Genomic DNA, 14,065 nt, shown 5'->3' with positions numbered 1-14,065 from the left:
GGGCCCACACGCCTAGAAAGCCACCACTCAGTACAACAATCACTTCCGGCTCCTACCGGAAGTGCGGGAACTGGGCGGGAGCCTGAGAGGGCTGGAGCAACCTTCCGGAATTCAGGAGGTGTAGAAACGCTCACCTCTTCTATGGTGCTCCGGCTTCGCCTCTACAGCGCCCTATACCCTTCCTGGGGTCCTATCTGCCTCTTTCCTAGGTCCTTTGCCTCGTGTTCCGGAAATCCTGCCTCCTGCTGCACGATGCCCCAGCTCGGACTCCTACATGGGAGGGCCTGGGCTGTGCTGTTTGGCCAGCTCCGGCGACCGCCCGGTGCTGTATGCATCAGGGCAGTCCATTCTCATAGCCAGGTGAGCCAGACTGAGATAGCTCTGGTCTGTCGGGGCAGGATCTCCAGGTCTGAAAGCATAGACTCGCGGCCTGTACTCCCGCAGTATTAACAGTCGGTTTTTTATTGAGTGCCCACCATGTACCGACACAGAGCTAAGGCCTTTTAGGATGCTTTTAATTAATAGTCATTTAATCATCATAGCAATCTTGAGATGTTGGGGTTATTATTTCCGTTTTACAGTTGAAAAAACGGAGGCTCCAAGGTTAAATGACTTGTCTATGGCTACATAGTAAGGGAGCATTTTAATATAGGTCCACAGTCCCTTATCTGAACCTTTTGGGATCAAACACATTTAAATTTTTTTAAGCAAAATATATGAATATTCCCACTAAGTGAGATGACTAACGACCATAAGTAGAGTGAGTTCACATTAGAATTTACCTCAAAATTTTTAGTTTTCAGAGATTATGGATTCTTAGGAGGGGTTGTGGGCTTCAACTGCTGTCCTTTGGAGCACAGAATCTGCCAAAGTATGAACTACTACACGCTCTATATTTCTGGAAGGCATACAGCCTGCTGGGGATAATCAAAATCACAGATTCTGTTTTACCTTGGGAATGACACTTTTGTGTTCCTAGTAGATGCTTTGTGCTATCATGAACAACAGAGCTCAGATCTTTTGTTATTTGCAGTCACAGCATCCTACCAGCCGGCTTTTTTTTTTTTTTCAATCAGGAAATCCATTCCTTTTCATTCCACAGGCATGTTCTGTGTTCTTGGGCTGTTTCTCTTCTGTCTTCCAGTTACTTTTTCCCTATCTCCAAACCTAATGACCATTACTACCTTATTAACAATTCTTAGTTTTTGCTCTTTGAGTAGGAACTGAGAACTGGAGATCCTACTAATCCCTACTCCTATATGGTTAGTGGTGGTAGTCTTGGGTTGCTTTGTGCCTTCCTTGTTTTTTGCTGGTTAAAGTTTTTCATACTTTTAAAAACTCCAATTATAGTGAGGAAGCTTGTATGGTAAACATCTGATCCCATATGTATTACATATATGTTGCAGATACAACTGGGTTTTTGGAAGTGGGCTGAGATTGGGATAGATTAGATAGTGTTCAGACTTCCTGTTGCTCAGGGCCAAAAATATTTTCAGGTTGGTGGTACACAGGGCCAGAGATACCACACGTTTGGCCAGTATTGAGAGGAGCCATATCTCACATTTCTTCTGCCAGGTTGTGGAGGCAGCGTTAGCAACCCAACTGAAACCACATCAAGAGAAATCAAATTTTATTATCAAGACCCCAAAGGTAATGCCCTTTGCCCCACCCTGTCTGTTAGAGTGCCTTGGAGTTCTGCCCTGTGCTTCTCTTCCTGACCACTTTTAATGTTTTTGTTTTTGTTTGTTTGTTTGTTTTGGTTGTGCCGCGTGGCTTGCGGGATCTTAGTTCCCCGACCAGGGGTTGAACCCAGGCCCTTGGCAGTAAAAGCGCAGAGTCCTAACCACAGGACCCCCAGGGTATTCCCTATTTTTAATTTTTCACTATTTCACTAATTCTTCACTATTCTTGAGATACTGGGTGGGGCTCATAGTCGTCTGAACTCAAAGAGATTTCAACTCCAGACCTTAGATTATAGATATAGTTTAACTCTTTGTCTTAAATGGACTTGTCTTTGTCTTTGTTTTCACTCTGGCTCCTTTTGGTTTCTAGGGCACCAGAGATCTTAGTCCCGAGCAGATGGTCGTGAGGGAGAAAATTCTTGATATGGTTGTTAGCTGCTTTAAACGTCATGGAGCAAAGGGGTTGGATACCCCGGCATTTGAGCTAAAGGTAAGAGGAGAAAAAAAATGCAGGAACCCCATTTCTTTCCCAAAGGGCTTCTAGCCTATGTTCTGGAGTCCTCCTTTTAACCGTGGCACTTTCTGTTTGACCCCTGCAGGAAATGCTTACTGAGAAGTATGGAGAGGACTCTGGGCTCATCTATGATCTGAAGGATCAGGGTGGAGAGCTATTGTCCTTGCGCTATGACCTTACTGTATCCTTCTAAGTACGGCAGCCTGACTTACCTCTTTCCAAACCCAGAGGTCATTCTCTGATAACGGGACAGGAGTGACTCTGGGACCCTATAGGTTCATTGGCAGCAGCCTTTACTTCAAGTTTCTTCCAGAAGGCAATTCTGCCCGCAGAGCCTGGCCTGGAGCTCTGTCATTTAAGTTTATAGTGTGTCAGACTCCCTTGAGGAAGCTTGCAAAAATACTGATTCTTGACCTCTAGCCCCAGATTTTCTTAATTCTGTAGCTGGAGTGGTGTTCAGAAATCTGCATTTTAAATAGATACCTGGATAATTAAGATGCAAGTGGTCCTTGAACACTTGAAGAAACATTGATATAGAAGTTGTAGGCAAATCCAGGTTCTGAAGCTCGACTCTTCTGAGACAGTTGAGACTTGATCTGAATGGGAGGGAATGGCCCAGACTTGAAGTTCTTGGATCATTTCTATCTCTGCTTCCCCTGCTTTCTACCAGACTTGCAGGGATTCCTTCATTTGACACTATTCAGTGTTTATTGATTGCTGTGCCTTGGTGATAGTGGGAAAGGAGGCAGAGAAAGTCCTTGTTCTAATCCTAGTGGATGAGATCCAGTTGATAGAGGCCCAGTCCTCCCTAATGTCTTTCCACTGGGGCTAAGCTCTGGATGTAGTATTCTTCCTCCTTAACCTATTTATGTGAGGTCCCTTTTGCTCGTTATCTGGCCATGAATAAAGTGAAGAAGATGAAACGCTATCATGTTGGAAAGGTGTGGCGTCGGGAGAGCCCAACCATAGCCCAAGGCCGCTACAGGGAGTTCTGCCAGTGTGTAAGTGACCTGATGGAGGCAGCGTGGTTTGATAGTTCTGGGGACCACAACCTAGGAACTGGCTGCTCACTAATTTTTTTTCGCCCGTCTTTTTCTTTGCTGTAGGACTTTGACATTGCTGGTCAGTTTGACCCTATGATCCCTGATGCAGAGTGTTTGAAGATCATCTGTGAAATCCTTAGTGGGTTGCAGCTGGGGGATTTTCTCATTAAGGTGAGGCCAGAGCTGAGGACTGAGGGGAGAAGTCTGGATTTGGCCTAATGCTGTTTGAAAACATAGGTGACCCCAGCCATTAAGCCTGTAGCTCTAGGACTTTCTTAGTACAGGTGTTGCATTTTATATCTATATCTATATAGTCACCCTGTGGAATTTCCTTACTATCCCTTTTATGAGTCAGGCAATTAGGGACTGCCATTGTTTTGAGGGAGAGGTCATTCATAAACCACTTGGGTCACTTCCATTGAGTTCACAGGTCAATGACCGGCGGATTTTGGATGGGATATTTGCCGTCTGTGGTGTTCCTGAAAGCAAGTTCCATGCCATCTGCTCCTCGGTAGACAAACTAGACAAGGTAACAAAGAAGACATGCTTCAGTAGATCCTATCAGAGTTTCTGCCCTGCCTTCAAATCTATATATACCTTTAGAGGAAAATAAGGAGATGGTGGCTGGAAGTGAGCTATTTCTGGGAGGAAGGTAAGGAGACATTCTGAAACGAGACCTGAGTTTTGCTGTGCAGTGGAGATTATGGCTGGATTTCCTAAGCTGCCTCTGACTTTGCTGAGTAGAGTGTTAGCTACTCGTGACATACATAATGAATGAAATGAGATGTCCTTTTCCATTAAGAGAAAGAAGGATCTTGGGGCTAGGCTAATGTTTGGGTGTTTGTGCAGATGTCTTGGAAAGATGTGAGACATGAGATGGTGGCAAAGAAAGGCCTGGCTGCTGAAGTAGCTGATCGAATTTGGGATTACGTCCAATGTCATGGTAAGAATCAGTGTTTTCAGAGGTACATGATAGAACCAGAGTGAGGGTGATAAGTGTATAACTTCTACGTCTGAAACAGCTCCTTTTCATAAATGTGCTAAGTTCCAGAGCCTGGTTTTAATTTAATAACCTTTTTACTTACTGTAACCAGTTATGTCTTTAGGTGTCAAAGATGGAGGCAGAAGAGGAGAATCTGGTCATATGTGATCAGGATCTTTTTTTTAAAGAAAATGAGGAGGACTAGCTGGAGCATATTAGGGATAAATTTGGATGAAACACATCTGGGTGTATAACACAGACATTATTTCTCCCCACATGTCTCCCCAGGAGGGGTGTCCTTGGTGAAACAAATGTTCCAGGATCCCAGACTATCCCAGAACAAGCAGGCCCTAGAGGGCTTGGGAGACCTGAAGCTGCTATTTGAATATCTGACTTTATTTGGAATTGCTGAAAAGGTAAGCTGGGTAGGGAGTGCACCTCCTGCTGTGTCTAGGGCTCTCAGGGTCCTGAGTCTTGTCTAAGACTGACTATAACCTTGTTCCCACAGATCTCCTTTGACCTGAGCCTGGCTCGGGGCCTGGACTACTATACAGGAGTGATCTATGAAGCGGTGCTGCTACAGACCCCAGCTCATGCTGAGGAGGAGCCACTGAATGTGGGCAGTGTGGCTGCTGGTGGGCGCTATGATGGGCTGGTGGGCATGTTTGACCCCAAAGGCCACAACGTGCCATGTGTGGGGCTCAGCATTGGGGTGGAGCGGATCTTCTCCATTGTGGAGCAGAGGATGAAGGTAGGTCCTCGGTAGGGTTAGAGTAGGGCTGCAGACCTTAAAAACTCTCATGTTTCTGGAAGTGCAGTTGGACTGTTTTTCTGATGATTGTTTTGTTTTGAATTATTGGTGCAAAGGAAGTTTTTATTAGTTTTACCTTCTCTCTCTCTTTTACTAGACTTTTGGTGAGAAGATACGGACCACAGAGACCCAAGTGTTTGTGGCCACACCACAGAAGAACTTTCTCCAAGAACGGCTGAAGCTAATTGCAGAGCTTTGGGATGCTGGGATCAAGGTATAATGGAGCTAATATCCAAAACATCTAGCTATATGTGGAATTCATGCACCAGGCCCACTTCTACCTTATGCCTAAGGTGGAACTCAAGATCTTTCTAGTCTTCACTAGTGTGTCTTCATAGGGTATGAGGGTGAGCTACTTACTTATTTGGATATGCCTGCTCCTGGGGTTTGAGTGGTATGGTCACTTTTTTTTTTTTAACATCTTTATTGGAGTATAATTGCTTTACAATGGTGTGTTAGTTTCTGCTTTATAACAAAATGAACCAGCTATACATATACATATATCCCCATATGTCCTCCCTCTTGCGTCTCCTTCCCACCCTCCCTATCCCACCCCTCTAGGTGGACGCAAAGCACCGAGCTGATCTCCCTGTGCTATGTGGCTGCTTCCCACTAGCTATCTATTTTACTTTTGGTAGTATATATAAGTCCATGCCACTCTCTCACTTTGTCCCAGCTTACCCTTCCCCCTACCCGTGTCCTCAAGTCCATTCTCTATGTCTGCATCTTTATTCCTTTCCTGCCCCTAGGTTCTTCAAAACCATTTTTTTTTCTTTTTTAGATTCCATATATATGTGTTAACATACGGTATTTATTTTTCTCTTTCTGACTTACTTCACTCTGTATGACAATCTCTAGGTCCATCCACCTCACCACAAATAACTCAATTTCGTTTCTTTTTATGGCTAATATTCCATTGTATATATATGCCACATCTTCTTTATCCATTCATCCGTTGATGGACACTTAGGTTGCTTCGGTATGGTCACTTCTAAGTCCCCTATTCTTTTTTTGAAAATTAATTAATTATTTTTTGGCTGCATTGGGTCTTCGTTGCTGCGCGCAGGCTTTCTCTAGTTGCGGCGAGTGGGGGCTACTTTGCGGTGCGTGGGCTTCTCATTGCGGTGGCTTCTCTTGTTGTGGAGCACAGGCTCTAGGCGTGCGGGCTTCAGTAAGTAGTTGTGGTACGTGGGCTCAGTAGTTGTGGCTCACGGGCTCTAGAGTGCAGGATCAGTAGTTGTGGCGCATGAGCTTAGTTGCTCCGCGGCATGTGGGATCTTTCCGGACCAGGGCTCAAACCCATGTCCCCTGCATTGGCAGGCGGATTCTTAACCACTGTGCCACCAGGGAAGTCCCTAAGTCCCCTATTCTTTCTTCACCCTTTTCAGGCAGAGCTGATGTATAAGAACAACCCTAAACTACTAACTCAACTGCACTACTGTGAGAACACGGGCATCCCACTGGTGGTCATTATTGGTGAGCAAGAACTGAAGGAAGGGGTCATCAAGCTCCGTTCAGTGGCCAGCAGGGAGGAGGTGAGTGGGGGCAGGCAGAAATAGGAGGGACCAAGTGTTTCTACTTTTCTTAGATCCTTTAAGAAATATATATCTTTTGGCTGAGAAAATATCTCCAGGGTTAATCGTGATAGAGATGAGTGAGCACCCACCCTAGGCAACCATTATAGCCGATGATTGGTTGGGTGGGCAAAAGGACAAACGAAATCTCTATGGGTATTTCAAGACTCATCAACAAAATAGACATAGATCAGGTGTTTGAATCCCTTTAGTCTTGAGGGCATACATTCTCCAGGTCAGGTTGAAGCACATACTCCTCCCTACTGGTTGCATAAGTAGTGGGAGCAGTTGCACAGTTAAATGAATCCAGAAAAGTAGTGGCTAAGGAACTAGTATCACTCTCTAGTTTGTCACATGAGAGTTCTGTTATGTTTCAGGTGGCCATTACACGGGAAAATCTTGTGGCTGAAATTCAGAAGCGACTGTCTGAGTCTTGATCCTTGCCTGAATGCCATCTGCTGCTCTTTGTAGAAAAGGTTTCATCTAGGACTGACTTCCTGAGGGACTTCATAACTGCTGGCCAGGATGGGTGACAAGTGCCTCTGCATCCTTCATCCTTCCTGGGTGCAGAACTGTAGAAGGCCCTGAGGACTCCTGGGCTAGTGTGAGCAGCTATTCTGCATGGGCGCAGATGGCTGGTACGTGACAGAGACATGCTCTAACATCCGAGGCAGATGGCAGGTTTGAAATGCCACTGAGTGCTGCCAACAGGTGCTGAGATGGTTGCTATGAGCAAATCTCTGGGAAAGTCACCTCAGGTTGAGAGGATTCTGACCATTGAGATCAAAAGTCAAATACTTAGCCTTCTGCTCTGGCTTCTGAGCCAGTTTCTGGGAAGTTTGTCCATAACCTGCCCTTGGCCTGTCCAGGTAGTTTTTGGGAGACAGCAAAGAGTTGGGCAATGACTGTCTTCTGTTTTGTTTGAGGACAGAGATGCTATCCCAAGGGCATAGCAGTGCCCATATTGATGTGGCATCTCTCTAGCCCATCCATTGTTAATAATAGCAGGGTGAGGCTGTCTGTTTAATAATCTTGAATGTTGAACTTAATAAGTGACCTGACAAGATTGAGATCTGATCTTTTGAGATTTTGGAGACCATTACCTGTGCCAGAATCACTGCTCTGACTTCCATGTCCTGCCATGGAGGTGCCTGTTCTAGAAGTGGTTGTATAATATATTAAATAAAATATTAAATATAGTAGTTTGGATAATTTGTTACCAAGGGATTGGTTTGCATAGGCCATGGAAAACGCTTGGGTGTACACTGGAGGATTCTGTGAGCTAGGAGTAACCTCCCTGGGGTGATGTTTCTGTATTCAGTGAAGGGAGCAGCCACAGTTCCCCTTCCCCCCAACTTGGAGATACAGTCACGTCACTAAATCAATGTATAGTGAGATATCTGCTAGAGTTCTTCACCCTAGAGTGTTGTTGATGACCGACCTTCCCAAGTCCCATCATGTTGATTAAACTGTGCACTATAGATTGAATGACTGTTTCTCAGCTGAAGGAAAAATGAGTTAACCAAAGTTTGATAGCATTGCTTCAAGATAAAGAGACAAGCCGCAAAAAGCGCTTTGCATATGTGCGTTGGAAAGGCTGCAGCCTTTACAAACAGTTCAGCGCTCTTGGGGCCATATTTTTAGTGCATCTAGAGCCCCTATAACGGCGCTTCAGCCTTAAAGAAGGTTTGGAAATTCTTGGCAGTGCACGCAGGTTGATTAGATTAGATCAGAGAGCACTGATCCGAATCTCATTTTCCTCTTTGGTTAAAAAGACAAGTTGAATCTACGCTTGTTTTGAAAGCCACGGCAAAAACGTTTCCAGGCGCCCTTACTTCCGTGTTGCTTCAAACTTTCCTTGCGCATGCGCTATTTCTTTGGCGCGGGGGCGGGGCCGACAATCCTGTTTTAGAAGCCCTCCAGTGCTTAGCTCGTTTAGAACACGAGAGTCTAAGCTCATTGGAGGCAAGCTTGCTTTACGGCTCAAGGCCGCTTTTTACGGCATTTTCCGGCTTCCCATTCACTTCGAAGTGAAGATGGCGTCGGGCAGTGGGGTAGGTGTTGTGTGTGAGGAGGCTTGGGGTGGGGGGTCGGGGGTGGCTTCTCGGCGCCGAGTATTCTGCACCCGATTGACTTCCCGACACCTCCTCGCAATCTAATGGCCCCAGTTCAAGAGCTTCTTCGTAAGGCCCTGGCACAGGGTCAGCGGAATCGGGGAGGGCTCTGGTTGGGGTCCTGAGGCAACCTCAGCCTCCTGGTGCTGTCCGGAGAGGCTTCGCTTTCCCCAGGTCCCGGGGCCGCCTTGGCAGCGAGGACGCGCGTCCGTTTTTCCAGGAGTCGGACACGATTAGCGACGAATCTCAAGCGCTTTTTCCTCCCCCCAGACAAAAAACTTGGACTTTCGCCGAAAGTGGGACAAAGATGAATATGAGAAGCTCGCCGAGAAGAGGCTCACGGAAGAGAGAGAAAAGAAGGATGGTGGGTGCCTTCTCCATCAAGTGCTAAGTGTATTATAGAGGCGATGCAATGGTTGGAGAGTGGGTGGGGAGTTGAAATGCGCTGTCCTCATTTCTTGTGTAACCTTTGGCAGAGCATTGCCTCCCTGGTCCTCAGTTTCTTCAGGTATGAGAGCGAGGAGATGGACTGAAGTGCTTTTGAGGTGCTTTCCAGCTCTGTGATTCTGCTTCCTTGCCTTACCTTTGTTTGGCTCATTTCGTACTTTCCTCAAGTACAGAGAAGAGAGTGGGATCCTTACTAGTGACAGGAGGAGTATTTTGCTGCTTTGTATTATTGCTTTTGAAGAGCAGCAGGGAACATGGTATTGTTTAACCTAGCGCTTAGTGCTGTTCTCTGTGCGTTATACTATGTCAGGGAGTTGGTGCTTCTCTCCTAGAGATTCCACTGTATAAAAAGAAACGTCTTATTTTCTCATCTGTTTTCAAACTGTACATTTTTCTTCTGCTTTACTTCTACACCACGTTGCATAATCTAACTTTTGGTTTTTATGTAACTTGTACAATAGTACTTGACATATAACAGATATTTCCTAAATGTTGGTCCCCTTTAAAAGTTTTCCCAGCTCTCAGAAGATTCCTTTCTGTTTTATGCTTGGGATATCTGTTTGAAAGCACTATTGAGTGGTCTTACTCTTCTTTTAAAAGGTTGCTTTTTGTGAAAATTCAGAGCTCCTCCCTTCAATTAATTAATGAATAAAAAATATTGCTTTTAGGGGCTTCCCTGGTGGCGCAGTGGTTGAGAGTCCGCCTGCCAATGCAGGGGACACGGGTTCGTGCCCCGGTCTGGGAGGATCCCACATGCCGCGGAGCGGCTGGGCCCGTGAGCCATGGCCGCTGAGCCTGCGCGTCCGGACCTTGTGCTCCGCAACGGGAGAGGCCACAACAGTGACAGGCCCGCATATCGCAAAAACAACAACAACAAAAAACACATTGCTTTTAGACTCGTTGGATTTGAAGTGGAGGAAAGATGTAGAGAGTTAGGGATTGCTTGTCATTTTTTCTGTGTTGAGCTTCTCCTTAGCTGCTGCTAGAAGTGACTGTTGTGTCCCTTGCTTCAGGTTTCAAAAAGACATGAAAGTAAACCTCAGGATTTTGGATTTCACGCGTTTCTTTTCCTTTCTGGTTAAGGAACTCTAATAATGAAGGGACTTCCTTCCCCATTATATTTCAGGAAAACCAGTGCAGCCAGTCAAGCGAGAGCTTCTCCGGCATAGGGACTACAAGGTGGACCTGGAATCCAAACTTGGGAAGACAATTGTCATTACCAAGACCACCCCACAGTCTGAGATGGGAGGGTGAGTGGCTTTTCATCTTTCTCTGCAGCCAGGAGTAAGTCTAATAACCTGCGTTGGTTTTAGGAAGTGTTGAGCAGGGTACCTGGCCTTAGAATAACAACCTTGTTTCCTGTAATTCCATCCATTGTCCTCCAAGGTCTCAAGTTAACATAATAGTGTCTCTAAGAGGGGTCACTCTGTAGGCGTCTTCATATTAGCACTGTAACTACTTCTTAATATCTTAAAAGGGATTATTTGTTCTCCTGCCAGAGGAAGAAATGAACAAAAGGACTACTGAGGAGATTTCTAGGGGAGAAATTAGGTGAAGCTAGAATGGAGCCCAGGAGCTGTTGATGGTGAATAAAGGGGGTTGAGGTTCCAGACTGGCTGCAAAGGTTGTAGCTGTTATGGATTTCCTGGTTGTGCACCTTCCTCCTAGACCAAGGCTATAACCTTTAGGAAGAAGGGTCCCACAAGAACTCTTCATCTTTTTGCTCACCACTACCTCTCTGTCCAGTTAGGTTTTCCAGCAGGAGCATAACACAGATAACAATGAGTGACACTTTTCTGAGCTGCTTCTCTGAGTAAATCCACTGTTGTCCTTCCTCTTTGTGTTAGTTATCTATTGCTATTTAAATTAATACATTAACCCAGTATTTAGCAGCATAAAACAATGGATAGCTCACAGTATCTGTGGGGAAGTAACCTGGGAAAGGTTTACCTAGGTGGTTCTGGCTCAGTGTCTCTCACAAAGCTGTCATCAAGGTGTCTGCTGCGTCTGCATTCATCTGAGGTATAAGTGGGGCTGGAGGATCTGCTTCCAAGCTCTGTCACGTGGCTGTGGTTTGGAGGCCTCAGTTCTATGCTCCATGGGCCGCTCCATAGTGCTGCTCACAACAAAGCAAGTGACTTCCCCAGGGCACGTGATCCTCGTGAACAGACTAAGACAGAATCCATGTTTTTTTATAACCTAATCTTGGAAGTGACATAGAATCACCTTTGATACATTCTATTGATCACACAGACTAACGCTTGTGCAAATTGGGAAGGGCCTATATAGGGTAGGAATACCAGGAGTGTGGGATCATTGTGGGGGCCATCTTGGAAGTTGGCAGCCACACTCTTCCAAGAGCCAAGGCTTTGTGGAAATGAGAATGCTGCTTCTAAAAAGAAATTTTACCTAAAAATAATGAGTTTTTTGGTTGAAAACGATAAAATCCTTACAACCAGATGTGACCATAGTGCTATTTCTTTCTGTTTTCTAGATACTATTGCAATGTCTGTGACTGTGTGGTGAAAGACTCCATCAACTTCCTGGATCACATTAATGGAAAGAAACGTAAGACTTGGAGGTAGTTTGTGATTGGGGCTGGATTTGAGTTTTGGAGGTGGGGTGCGGGAAAGGGTAGTTACTATTGGGCCTCTTTTTCAGTGTCTGGGGAATTCTCTAGTTGCTTCAGCATAGGTCATTCTTTACTTCATTATTTAATGTTTCTGGGGTCCATGAGGTGAGTATCTGTTCTAAGCTGTCAACAAGCCCAGACCATGGTCTTCTCCAGGGCCCAGCTGTCCCTACTGGTGTGCATCTGCTCAGTAAGGGTAATTGAAAGCTGCGTATATCTTGTTATCTGGGGCTGCTGCCAGGGAAATTTTTTTTAGCCCTAATTATTTTTACTGTGTGTTTTATGAGTCTGTTTTTTGTTTTTTTTTTTAATGTCAGGAAAAGACTTTTTGAGGGACTTAGGATGTCTTAACAACCTTACCTTCTTCACTGTTGACCCTACCCAGATCAGCGAAACCTGGGCATGTCTATGCGTGTGGAACGTTCCACTTTGGATCAGGTGAAGAAACGTTTTGAAGTCAACAAGAAGAAGATGGAAGAGAAGCAGAAGGATTATGATTTTGAGGAAAGGATGAAGGAACTCAGAGAAGAGGTAGGCTCTCTTCCTCATTCCACTTCCATCCCCAGAGGAGAGTTGTATCTCCTGAATTTCTGTACATTAAGGGGGACATTTATTGCCCTTGTTTGGGACTCTCATAATCTGAAGGAAATGGCTCTAAACCTATCCTTTTTTTCTGGACTCTCTGGGCCATACTTTTTTTTTTTTTTTTTTTAAACTACAGGAGTGATTAATTAAATGCACCTAGTCCCCAGCAGGCCCGTGGAACCAGGCTGACTGGGTCAGAGTTCTGTTTCCTTCACATACTGGCTGTGAATCTTGGATAAGTTATATAACCTCTTTGTGCCTCTGTTTCCTCATATTCAAGATCTTAGTATATAATACACATAAAGCACTTAGACCAGTTCCTGGCTTGTACTCTATGCCCCAGAATGTTAGTTCCTATTATGTGGCTTTACTCCCATCACCTTGTTAAGAACTAGAGATGAACTGGGATGTAGGATTGAGAAATGCTTTCCACAGGCTAAAACTTCTCTTTCTTGTCCCTTATGATCTTTACTGTGGCTTTTCCTCTGCTCTTGAAATTTTACTTGTCTTTAATTATTTTATTCTAAAGATAGAAAGGAAGCTCACCTATCTCTTTCAACATTTGGCTCACGAGTCTGAACTGATTCTGAGTGATTTCCCTTCTAGGAGGAAAAGGCCAAAGCCTACAAGAAAGAGAAACAGAAGGAGAAGAAAAGGAGGGCTGAGGAGGACTTGACATTTGAGGAGGATGATGAGATGGCAGCTGTGATGGGCTTCTCTGGCTTTGGTTCCACCAAGAAGAGTTACTGAGGCTTTTTATGCTTGGCTTTTTGCCAGGCCTAACTTTGTGTGTGTGGGCATCATCTTTTGGGAGGTACTGGGGAAAGTCCTTAAGAGTGGCAGTGGGGAGGGCTAGAGGGTGGGTGTTTGTGGTTTCCCTCTACCTTGGGAGAGAGCACAGGATGCAAAGGAATGTGCTGTGGCATGTTCCTTCAGCCTCAGTATTTCACTGGAGACAGAGGACGTCTGATCATCTGAGTTCCCAATAAAGAAAAACCACCTCTTCTGAGGCTGCTTTCCGGAAACTCCCCTTGCATCTTTCCCTCTTCATCTGTCCATCTCATCTGAGCATCCTACATTTACCCTGTGTTCTGCCTTTGTTTTAATTTTTACTCTTGCTTAGCCTACAGCAGAAGGGTTCTCTGGGTCCCCAGTTTCCAGTTGATAGCATATCCTTGCCTGGCCCCTCCTTTTGCCATTCTCCCCCAGTCCCGCCCTGTGGTTCTCCGGCCACCTGTGCATGCATGTGTACTTCTGCCTGGGTCATTGGTATGTGCGGGTGCGTGTGCATGAAACTGTCACATAGAGGGAGCCTAAGCTAGAGCCTCAGGAGCATTGCTGCCTTGGGGCCTGGTGTTCTCAGCTTCCTCAGAGCATGTAACAGGAAATTAAATGGGATGAGTGTTTGGTGTGGTTTTTGTCTGGTGAGTTTTTTAACCTTTGTTCTTCATATGTAAACTGTTGAGCTTTTCCTATTTGTTTCATTTTATTGAGGATTACTCTGTTTTTGTCTTCCTTGTAAGCAGGCTCTTGGAAGAACCTGTTTGATGCAAAAAAGAAAAAGGAGAAAACCTCATATGGGAGCCCTTGGGTCTCAGAGGCTGTTCAACATGTATAATAAATAGCATTGACTGGGCCTATTTCACATTTGGTGGGAACATCCCATATTCTTCCCTGTGTA

At 45.2% G+C, this 14,065-nt stretch overlaps 2 protein-coding genes across 6 annotated transcripts; both read left to right on the top strand.

Annotated features, from left to right (window-relative positions):
* Nucleotides 1-62: 62 nt before the first annotated feature.
* On the top strand, nt 63-9,085 carry HARS2 (histidyl-tRNA synthetase 2, mitochondrial). Of its 5 annotated transcripts, XR_007476804.1 has the most exons (14): nt 63-360; nt 1,576-1,650; nt 2,053-2,172; nt 2,282-2,377; nt 3,072-3,197; nt 3,303-3,410; nt 3,670-3,768; nt 4,089-4,182; nt 4,510-4,637; nt 4,730-4,972; nt 5,130-5,246; nt 6,421-6,567; nt 6,984-7,244; nt 8,991-9,085. XR_007476804.1 is itself a non-coding variant. In XM_004280265.4 (13 exons), the coding sequence occupies exons 1-13, from the start codon at nt 142-144 to the stop codon at nt 7,041-7,043; spliced, it is 1,632 nt and encodes a 543-aa protein (XP_004280313.1). In that variant the 5' UTR covers nt 63-141; the 3' UTR covers nt 7,044-7,805. The 5 variants fall into 5 exon arrangements, 4 of the variants coding, with proteins under 4 accessions (XP_004280313.1, XP_012392372.1, XP_033262513.1 ...); XM_004280265.4 differs by lacking the exon at nt 8,991-9,085 and having other exon boundaries at nt 6,984-7,805; XM_033406621.2 differs by lacking the exon at nt 8,991-9,085 and having other exon boundaries at nt 134-360; nt 1,497-1,650; nt 6,984-7,805.
* ZMAT2 (zinc finger matrin-type 2) lies at nt 8,598-14,029 on the top strand. The gene is made up of 6 exons (XM_004280259.4): nt 8,598-8,660; nt 8,991-9,084; nt 10,294-10,417; nt 11,662-11,735; nt 12,185-12,330; nt 12,991-14,029. Exons 1-6 carry the CDS (start codon nt 8,643-8,645, stop codon nt 13,132-13,134), a joined length of 600 nt encoding a protein of 199 aa, XP_004280307.1. The 5' UTR covers nt 8,598-8,642; the 3' UTR covers nt 13,135-14,029.
* Nucleotides 14,030-14,065: the final 36 nt, after the last annotated feature.

The sequence above is a fragment of the Orcinus orca genome, chromosome 3 (genome assembly GCF_937001465.1).
Source record: "Orcinus orca chromosome 3, mOrcOrc1.1, whole genome shotgun sequence".
NCBI lineage: Eukaryota > Metazoa > Chordata > Mammalia > Artiodactyla > Delphinidae > Orcinus > Orcinus orca.
Note: the sequence above shows the minus strand (reverse complement) of the source record. Positions and strands in the feature narration are given on the sequence as shown.